This window comes from Branchiostoma belcheri, unplaced genomic scaffold, assembly GCF_001625305.1.
Source record: "Branchiostoma belcheri isolate BF01 breed outbred unplaced genomic scaffold, Haploidv18h27 scaffold73, whole genome shotgun sequence".
Classification (NCBI taxonomy): domain Eukaryota; kingdom Metazoa; phylum Chordata; class Leptocardii; order Amphioxiformes; family Branchiostomatidae; genus Branchiostoma; species Branchiostoma belcheri.
Window position 1 is genome coordinate 194,307 of NW_017804387.1, and position 10,647 is coordinate 204,953.

The 10,647-nt window shown below is 38.1% G+C and overlaps 1 protein-coding gene across 2 annotated transcripts in view; it reads right to left on the minus strand.

The window, feature by feature from the left end:
• Positions 1-288: 288 nt before the first annotated feature.
• Positions 289-10,647, minus strand: part of LOC109485166 (1-aminocyclopropane-1-carboxylate synthase-like protein 1) — a 15,583-nt gene continuing 5,224 nt past the window's right edge. Inside the window, exons 6-15 of one of the 2 annotated variants that reach the window (XM_019788610.1) lie at positions 8,673-8,750; positions 8,472-8,572; positions 7,962-8,051; positions 7,513-7,558; positions 6,908-7,049; positions 5,666-5,808; positions 4,393-4,453; positions 3,939-4,034; positions 1,949-2,047; positions 289-863 (exon numbers count right to left, since the gene is read on the minus strand). In XM_019788610.1, coding sequence (XP_019644169.1) covers positions 697-863; positions 1,949-2,047; positions 3,939-4,034; positions 4,393-4,453; positions 5,666-5,808; positions 6,908-7,049; positions 7,513-7,558; positions 7,962-8,051; positions 8,472-8,572; positions 8,673-8,750 — 1,023 coding nt within the window. In that variant the 3' untranslated portion in view covers positions 289-696. Of the gene's footprint in view, positions 864-1,943; positions 2,048-3,938; positions 4,035-4,392; positions 4,454-5,665; positions 5,809-6,907; positions 7,050-7,512; positions 7,559-7,961; positions 8,052-8,471; positions 8,573-8,672; positions 8,751-10,647 lie in introns of both variants that reach the window. The other variant, XM_019788611.1, reaches the window with a different exon arrangement.

Here is a 10,647-nt window from a genome sequence, read left to right on the forward strand (position 1 = left end):
GGCTTTACAGATCAATGAATCCAAATTTGTATGTTCCAACTGTGTATCTAACATGTCAAGTAGCCAGGTCAAACCTATAGCTTATCAGTTATATATAAACTAACGATTGCCCCAAAATATAGCAAATGGAACTTGTTGGCAAATAAGACCAAGGACTCTTTTACTCAAAAACATCGGATAAGTTTAGAATCTTACAGCTGATAGCAGTTCATCACTTTCTCAGTATGAAATATACACTGTATCTGGTACATGTAGTAGCAAAATACAAGGGACAAAACACACCCAATCATCTGTCACACTTCTTTTATTTTGGGTTACTTGACACAAGTTAGCACAAGTAAGTGGAAAGCTATGCTAAACATGTTAAAACACGTAACAAGTCAATTTTAGAAAATATGTAACTGTTTCAAGAAACGATTTGGGTTGTCAGAGAACTATTTGGCTACTCAAGATTTTTTTCACATCTATAAAGAAAAGATCAGAGAACTCTTACTAGTATTAGAGCATAGAGGTAGAATTGGATACAACCTCCTTGATTAGAGTCAAACACCTGAGTAGATTTAGTTGATCTTTTGTCAATGGACCACAGGAAGAATAGCTGCAGTTTTGTATGCTAAATGTGGATCCAAATAAAGTCAAGTCAATCTTTGGAGTAAGATTACAACATTCAACACACAACATTATGTTTTCTGATGGCTATGTGTCCCCAAATCCCTCCTGGGATTTCATAGCTTGTTTGAACTGTTCTAAAGCTTCTGGGTTCTGGGTTGCCCAGTTCTGTGATCTGGTCTCCTCCAGCCAACCTGAGGATGATATCCTTCCTTTCAGAAGTCCAAGAAGGTCCTCTAGGGATTCTTCTTTTACTGAAGAAAAGTAACATTATCAATCAGGGTTAGCAATAGTTTAGTTAGGCTGCACCAATTTAATTTCTTGGTTAACGGATTTTTCTAGAAAAATAATGGAGTAGGCGGGCGAAAAAAAATATAAACATAAAAACAGGCCTAGGCATCCTATTATGGCCCAAAATGGCACGATAGGAGCCATGAAGTCAACACACCAGGCTGGTTCAAAATTTAAACAATGAATTTTGAACTTTTAATGATATCACTGCATTGAAAGATGGAATAACTGTAACAACTAGGAAGAAAAGAGCTGTTTTCAACTGTTCAGGGCAAAATATGAGCATTTTGCAGTTGATTCTGAATTTTTATTTTTATTTGCAAATCAGAAAAAAATGAAGCGGGCGAATCCGTTAACCAAGAAATCAAATTGGTGTGGCCTTATAATACACAGTAAGAACTGTTGCACATCTCATAGCTGTAAAGAATTTCACAAAATGACTTTGAAAATTTCACAGATCCTTCCTTCCTTTTGTCAATATTGTAACGTTTGTTTAGTCACATAATGTATACAATGCATAGTCATGTATATTACTGATATCAGACAGGGTTTTAACAAACATTATCCATGAAAGCTGCAAAATAAAACACAATGTCCTTCATTTCACCCCCTTCTCAAATGTCAGGGCAAAAGTCCTAAATATACAATGTATGAGGTTATGTCAGAAAATTATTTGGTGACTGTGTTTCTCAAGGACAGGAATTATCAAAGACAAACAAAGGGTTACAAACAAAGGAGCCTGTAAAATGGATGGATCTGTTGACCCTAAAACACAAAAAAAAGATGGCAAAAAAAAAAGCCAACGAAGTTACAAAAAGGCACTGTTCAGACAGTTAAGTTACCCATCACCATACCTCTACTTGGCGCATTCAAAGAATGAAAAGATGTACATGTTTTTGTCACAAATGTCGAATCAAATGCTAGAAAGGAGGTAAAAAAATAAGGTGCGTGAAATTATAGACACAAAATAAAAAAACAAAAAGGAAAGTAAACAAAATAAGGACTATAATTGGAAAGGTAAAGAGAGCAGAGTGTGACAGTACCTTACCGTTGGCAGTAGTCGGGACTTCTGCTTGGGCACCTCCTGGAGGTTTGGTGAGCCCGTTTTCTGCACAGTCCTTCAACACTGCTGCTATCCTCTCCATGCCTGGGGGGGGGGGACAAGATCATCAATGATTACACAAGCACATTCCCATACCATACTACCCTCACACTTTTGTGTTAGGTAGTTTAGCCTTACAATTGCCTCTGTACAATGAAGTTTATAAGGACCTACCCTTACAATGTACTCTAGCAATTCTTGAAATGGCTTGATGCTGTGTGGGATATATGTACATATATGCAGTGATCAAGTCAGCATTATTTGATAGAATTTTTCAGTTCATGACACTCATTGACAGACAAAAATTTTGCCCAATTTGGCAACTACAACAAACAAAAATCAGCTTGGTATATAAAATGTCATTTAACTAAGCTTAGTAGTAGTAGCTACAGTAACCAGCAAAATTTGCACCTCAAAATGCAGGAAGTACCTTTTAGCATTTCAGAGGGTCAAGATTTCATAATTTTCCCAGGGGAGCATGCCCTGGTACCCCCCCCCCCCCCCAGGGTTGTCTTCCTCTGGCGCAACACTTAAAACAAAATTGAGATGATGGAAAAAAATCCAGCCTACCTATAGAACACTGCATGTTTGTACCTACAGCAACTTTAACACCCCAAATCTACCCCCACCTTCTACTTTGCCCAGTTCCCATACAGGTGGTCTTGGTCTTGGTCTTGGTCTTGGGGGTTAAGGTAGCCAACATCAACTTGCTGATGATTCTGCTACACTGTAGTATTTGGGCTGTAGAATTTTGGACCATCGCACACCGGGGCATGCCCCTACTCTTTTTCGAAAGGTGTGGTGGGATCTTTAACGTGCTCGAGGTGTGGCTCTCCTCAAACACATGACCTCCAGGTTAACAGTACATTGTACATGTACAGGTTACAATATAACTGCATGAGTTCACAAAGAATTTGTGCTCTGTTTATGCTCTGCGGATTGAATTTGAAAGCAATTTATTGTGAAACCCCTCTGTGTTGGAAGAATCCGTAGTTGTGAAATTTGAGCTCACAAATACTATGAGTTTTCAGTCGGTCTTGTCGACCTTCGACAGGTGTTTATCAGTTCTATTCTATTAAATAGATAAAAGGTGATGTGTTTTTTGTGAGAGAGCTACTATAAAATTGCCGTATGCTACCTTTCAATATCTTCTGACATACCAGTACAGTGGGTCAGTTCACAGGATGGCCGAAGGCTGGAGGGAGATCCAACCCGCAATAGGGCTGGGACAAATGGTGATGTGGAATATGCTTGTTGCACTTATTTACATGTATGTCATACCCACCCAACAAAATACACATTTCAATGCAAAATGGGCCAAAATTTGGTGTCCCTAAGGCCATGTTGATTTGACTATATGGATGACATCGTCTGGGAAACCCCAAACTGATGCGAGCGTGCCAATAAAAAAAAGTTTTGCCAAAAAAAAAGTTACCTTCATTATGAAATCTACGTGGTGATAAAGGTTGAACAAATGACTAAAAAAAATTGTAACAACATCAATTCCAACATCCATATATGGTATTCATATTTTGGAAAGCGGCATACTCAAGCCAGAAGCCTGTTTGATAACCATTACAACCCTGTGTGATACATGACGTATGTAGTTATCACACAGGCTGGAACACCCATATTGAATGTTATCATGAAAGTTCATCTGTGTTGGTAGAAGACTTTCTGAAACCTACGATCCACTGCTCACGGAGTCACGTGTGTTATCTGCGTGACGTCTTGGAAGTGGTGGATTGCTCATTTCTCAACAAAGGAGTTGTACAGTCAAAAATTTTGGTTAAGTCCAATTTCTTGGGTTGGAAATTGCAGTTAAAACTTGTTTCATAAAATATTGAATGTTATCACTTCTGAATTCATTCTGCACAACTTGTGCTTCTGAGGAAGTAAGATATACATGATGTGTAAAGTTGCTTTTTGTACTCACCCACTTCTAGATGGTCCCTGTACACTGTGTAGACCAAGCGGAAGAATCCAGGCTCCCCACATCTGAATGCCGCCATACCAGGGGTAAGGTAAACTCCTAAACATATGCACGGTTATTTGTAAACATAATGATGGTTTACCCCAGCACTTTGTAAAACATTACAGCACTGGAAAATACTCTGAAAACTTAGTTAAGTTGATATGCTTCCTTTTCTTGGATGAACAAATAATTACTGCATGCACTTTAAAAAAAATGAGTGATTGAACTATTACAAGAAAGATTACAAAATTTATAGTATGTCATCTTGAAATTGAACCATTACTCTCTATATGATTCAAGAATTTTCTAACCTCCTGGGCCTTGCTGTCTTTGATAACTAACTGACTTGTATCTATGATGAATAATATAGCAACTGTCAGAATTACTAAGAAAGTCAACAACATGATACCAGTACCTGCATCCATGAACTTTTCAAATAGCACAAGCTCATTCTCCTGAGTCAATGGTTGGATGTACTGGAGAGGAACAACAGTTGAAGTAAAACAAACGTGTTACTAGTACCTGAAAAATTAAGGTATAAGGCCTAGGAAAAAAATGTTGTGTTTCCTAAAAAAGTTAGGGTCAGTAGGTAGGGATCATCTTTTTTTATCAGACATTGGCAATCTCTAGTGATCAAACTTATACAATACAGTTTAACAAAGTAAAACCTGCTTGAGGACACTTGTATTTTCAATGTCAATGTTGAAAAACTGATCGTACAACATTTCATCACTCAGGTGTCAGATCAAGGAGCTTGAAAAGGTCCATCAGCTCAAAAAATTTATATTCCTTGCAGAGGTCCACCCAAAAAAGGCTAGGGTCGGCAGTTTTTTCTAGGGTCGGTCGGGAAACAGGAAACACAACTTTTTTTCCCTAGGCCTAAGCAAATGATTCAAACATCCTTCCCTGATTGTTGTCCTGAATACTGGATGAATTTGCCTTTTCTTTGCCCCCTCTTCATATGTTAGGAAAAAGTTCAAAGCCGATGACGATTGATCATCTTTTCAAAGATGATCAATTTCTTATTAAAATATACATCTGATTCTGGCATGGAACCGCTGCAGGTACAAAGTACATGTACATGTATATTGTACATGTGTGTGTAGTGGTGTGGCCACACTTGGATAAAATGTGGCAAAAAATGGCTATTCCAATTTAGGGAAACTTTTGAAGCCAGCAACATCATGAACAACTGTCCTGCTGCAAAGATGGTGAGCCAACCTCAAGGATAGTTTCTTCTCAACCTCAAGGATAGTACCTTCTTTTATAATATAACACCAAACAACAGGGTGGACAAGTCCACTTGCCCAAAAAAGCACAGATCAGGCAACTCCATATCCCCTTGGACTGTACATTTTTTGAATGAGGCATTATGCCCCAGTATGGTGTTTGTAGCAAAATTACTTATCTGTTACCCAGAAAAATATTGTAATGATGCCAGTCAAAAGTACAAATGTATGACCTTCTGTCAGAAAATTCATGGCAAGTCTCTACATGTGTACCCTTAGTTTGGTAAATAAAGCATACAACACAATAAAGTTTAAAAGTGCTGTTTAACTGAAAATAAAATGGTTTCCTTGCTGCAAGTAAAAATGCATTTAAATTTTGGGCAAGTGAAAAGATGGTTCTCGCAAGTAGAAATGACTAAATTTGTAAAACTTTACATGTACATGTAGGCCATGGCTCACCTTTCTGAAGTCTGCCCAAATGTACAGTCCTGAAGGGCTCTTACGGACGGGGATGTCTAAAGCTGCCAGCTTGTCACACATGTAGGAGCGGGCCTCCCTCATACGGGAGTACTTGGTGGGGATGAATACATTGTCCACCCATTCTAATGGAAAAATCACCAACAATTGCAACACTAATACTTAAGAATGCTAATAAAAACAATATGAAGCTATGCAAGACAAACTGTAGCAGTCATAACCGTTACCAGCAATAAAATCCTACATTTCACAGATGTAAAAGTCAGTCAATTGAATATTCATTCGTTTATTTGTTTACCCTTTAGTCTAAGACGACTAGTCTTCCAGGGTTCAAAACATATTATCATATAGCCGGACGGCGTGGACCAATCAGAGGCCCGGATACCCGTGCTGTTATTTCCCGATAACAGCACATGTGGTGTTATGGCGGAATAACAGCACATGTCGTGTTATGGCTGATACCATTATGTTATGGGGTATAGGGGCATGCGACTCTTTCTGTAAACCTTTGTAGCATTTTTCTGTCCAATAAACTTTTTTGTTTAGCTTCATTTAAACTACAATTTGCATTAAATGAAATTATCCATATTTGTTTTAAAGCGTATAATATATTCGAATGTATTTTTATGTATGTATATATATTAAAGCTGTTGTATTTCAAACAGGAATTGTGTTGATTGACAGTTTGGATAGGCTATATGATAATAATTTTAATGCACTGCCTTTTCCTCGTTGTATATGGTGTCATAACTGCATGGGCAGCTGCCATAACCACCTCATAAACCACCTCGTTCGCTTCGCTCACACGGTGGTTTATTCGGTGGTTATGGCAGCTGCTCATGCAGTTATGACACCATATACAACTCGGGGCAGTGCATTAACCCTTTATAAACATATGAGCATACTGACAACAAAATAAAAGAGAATGAACATAGTCGTAATCATCACAAATTACATACAGGTTAAACAAAACGATCATGACTTAACTTAATATATACAACTTAACTGTACAACTGGTGGATGGCCTTTTTGAATTGATGCAGACTGGTCAGTGTTTTGATACTGGGTGGCAGGGTGTTCCATAGATCAATGGCGCAGTAGAGAAATGTTCGCTTTTCAATTCATGTTAATAGACCAACATGATTTCACCTCTCATGTACTACGTAGATTGATAAAGCAGGTTGAAATATTTGCCCACACAAGGGTAAAGATAAAATAACACACCTTTATCAAGAACAATCTCTGTCAGCATGTGCTGAATGGGCCCAGGAATCATGTTGAAGTAGACCAGGGCCTCCACAGCCTTGTTGACGGCTTCATTCTCACTGTACAGTACACCACACCGCATCCCTGACATGCAGAAGTCCTGGAACAACAAATCAACAACAACTGTGTAAGGCACAGTAATACTTAAAGCTGCTGCAAACCTTGATTCTGTACAGAGGCGGTACTCACCACTTACGGATCCCCAAAAATTTGCCCACGTTTTTACACCTAAACAGCACACAGTTGTGCATATGGCGGGTTGTGACCGAGGCTTTAGGGAGAAGAGATGCCTCTGCAGGGAGCATTAGTTCAGTGCCTACAAGTGGTCTATGTGGCTTTGCACTGAGCAGACTGGATAGCCTTTCATCAGTTCCATGTACAAATGCTCAGTGCATGATGTTGCCACTTGTAAGAAAAGCTCCTAAGATACACTGGGCAGGGATGATTAGAGATGAAACATACCATATCGATAAGAGTCATAAGACCATACGAAAACTAGCTAATGTTGTGAGAACATTGCCACCTTGCTAATGCTTCAAGTTCTTGATGTCTCCAGTACTTACTTTGGCAAAACCCCAAACCATGTGAGTTCTCTGGGGATCAGGGATACTGCAACAGATGGAGTAGAGCTCAAAGTTAAAACATGATATCACAATGTATAACAAATTATTTCAATGTTTGCTTGAACATGTCACTTTTCACAAGGCCTTCATTCTGACACTACCCAAAAGCTATTATCATTGTATTAATAATTCTATTAGTATGTTCTGCTTTGCTCTGCATTCCAAAGTATCCTCCAATCTTAAATTTATTCTTGAGGTTCCTACTTGTTTAATGAAAACAACAACAAAAACATGCATTACTACTCAAACTCAACATTGCAACTTTTCAGAATAAACCCCAAGTTCATTGCAACAGTGCTTATTACCCGAGGAACGCTCACAGTAAAAATTCTCATGAAATCTTTTGAACAATTCTACATTGAAAGGAGAAGAGTAAAAGAAAGTCTCACTTTGGCAGGCTGAGGACACTGGTAAACTTGGCCTCACCGTCGAATATGGACATCATGTAGATTTCATCCATGATGACGTGCAGGGAGTGACTGGAAGTGAGCAAAACTATAGGTCTATGAAGACTTCACTGGGGTATGCATTGCTTCTATCTGCAAGGTAACAAGCCTAGTACATCATTTGTCCTTGCTTATTTGGAGACTACCTTTTACACTATTGCTTAATAAAGCAGTCAAACAGATGCTTGATTCAATAAAACTGCATATAAATTCGACTCCAAAATGAATTTAAAAAAAGCTTAAATGCAAAGCAACCTATCTGGCAGTGGTTAGATGATAAACGTGTTGATAAAATATAATGCACATAAAATTGTATTGTACCCATATTATATGCTTTAATGCATTGCTGTATATCTGTGATCATGCTATTTCACAGTAGATGGTTGACTGTTGCTTCATACTACTGCATTTTGATGAAATATTTTGTTTTCTGGACAGGTACAACAAACCCACCGGTGGCAGAAGTTCAGAATGTCCATGAGAAGTTCAGGACTGTAGATATCTCCCAGTGGATTGTGGGGGTTGATGAGAAGAATGCCAACAATCTTCTTTCCCTGTTGGAGACATACAGGAAGAAGTTACAGGGTTTCTCAAGTCCTGGAAAAAGTGTTAATTGAGAAGGCTTAAGGACAAAGACATGTTTTTGACACTAACCTCTGCTGTGGCTTCGTTGTAGGTGTCCTCAATCTTCTTGGCTGTAAGTTGAAAAGGCTTTGTCTCTCCTTCTTCCATCTGTGACAAAAATAGACATTGAAAACATCTGCTGAATATTCCTTTGTAGACCTGCCCATATGTGCTTTTGTGAGGCACTCCTCATCTTTTGCAACCAATGAATTATATTATATATACAAATGTATACAAACTTCAAAACAATGATATTTTTTTACAGGATGCCCGAACACCAAACATCAACTCAATGCTAAATGGTATTACATTGTATATGTTACTCATGCCACGTCCGCCATCTTTGTTTTCTATTGTGAAAAATCCCCATCAACTGTTGCAAAATTTGAAATTTCCATGTAATCTACAGACATCGTAACCTAAAAAGTCATTAACATTGAAATGAACAGTTTCTTGTTGCATTTAGCTATATGACAATTTTCATGTGCTAGTCGGAGTTTCTGAAAATTATGGAGGCAACAACAAAGCGATCAATGACTTGTGATAATCGTGTGCAGTATGTCTATACGCTACTTGATTTAAGTTTTTCGTAGATCTAACTTCATTTTTTGCTACTTTTGTGATGTAAAAGTATTTGCAGGCTGACATTCCTTGCTGGTTTTGTACGTAGCATACTTAGCAGTGTTTATTCATTTGAGAAGAATTGGAGACGATAGCAGATGATAGCGTAAATATTTGCAGCATTCTTCATGTCTGGAAAACAATAAAATACGTAAACGAAAAAAAATTAACTGATCTAAATAAAGTTCACTGTTATTAATAGTTAAATATGACCCGTGTTTGTATTCTTTGTGTCGTTATTTGTGTTCAATTCCCTGTCCACCCCCATAGTCTCAATGAAGTCCGAAAGTTTGAGCCTCTATCAATCGGAATTGAACAAAAAATGCGCTGGCAAATTGGCTTTGCAAAAAAGTGGCATCTACTGTATCTTGCTTATCAATCTACATGTGGTCCTGGTTCCTTTGGTGTTCCTACCTTACTGCTGAGGTGAACAGGCAACGTTTGGATCTGTGCCCGACCTCCCACATCCCAGAACACACCTCCATAGCACGGCATGGGCATCAGGAGACAGTCTGTAGAGAGACATCACAGGAAAATACCAGAAAGTGCAAAACAACAGTTGTGCTTTAAGACTCTCTTTAAGAATCTCTTTAAATGCCTCCATACCTCTTAGAATAGACGTTTTTTGTATCTTGATTCAGAAATGATGGATTTTATCATGACAACTACAAAATGTATTCAATAGTCTCACCATAAATGTACTAACAATACCATAGATATGCAGATTTATGAATTCTAGATGAAATTCCATGACTTAGGTTCCCAAAAAGCACTAACACTGCCTTTGCTCTGCAATCAAAACACCAAAAGAATGCTCATAGAGCAAATACCTCCAGAGAAGCAATATACTTGACTAGATTACTTATCATGCTGCAGTTACTACAATGACAAACAGGGGGCACTGTAGCACATTACCCTAACTGGTTATCACCAAGCTGCCAGAGTTTTAGCCCAGTAAAATCATCAAGTTTGTTGCATAGTGATGTAAACCTTACATATGCCACAAGGTATAACATTCTTATCATTCACCATTACGAAATCATTACAAATTATGACATGAATTATGCAAATTAGGTCATTATTTGCATAATTGGAATCTGTTGATGTTCCACATGCCATAGATTACATATATTACATGTATGAAAGTACTATCACTGTAATTACAGAAGTTCCTCTTTTATTATGCAAATTAGTTCTTCATTTGCATGATTTGCATTCAATTATGTACACCTCGCTCTAAACTACCTACACACCAAAAATGATTAACAAATGTTGTTCCGTTCTGGACTTCTCCGCTTTAAAAGATTTTGCCAGGAAGTCCCCTGCAGTTCCAGAACAAACTGTAAAACCCACACCAATTATTCCTGAGAGAAAAGGAGGCCCA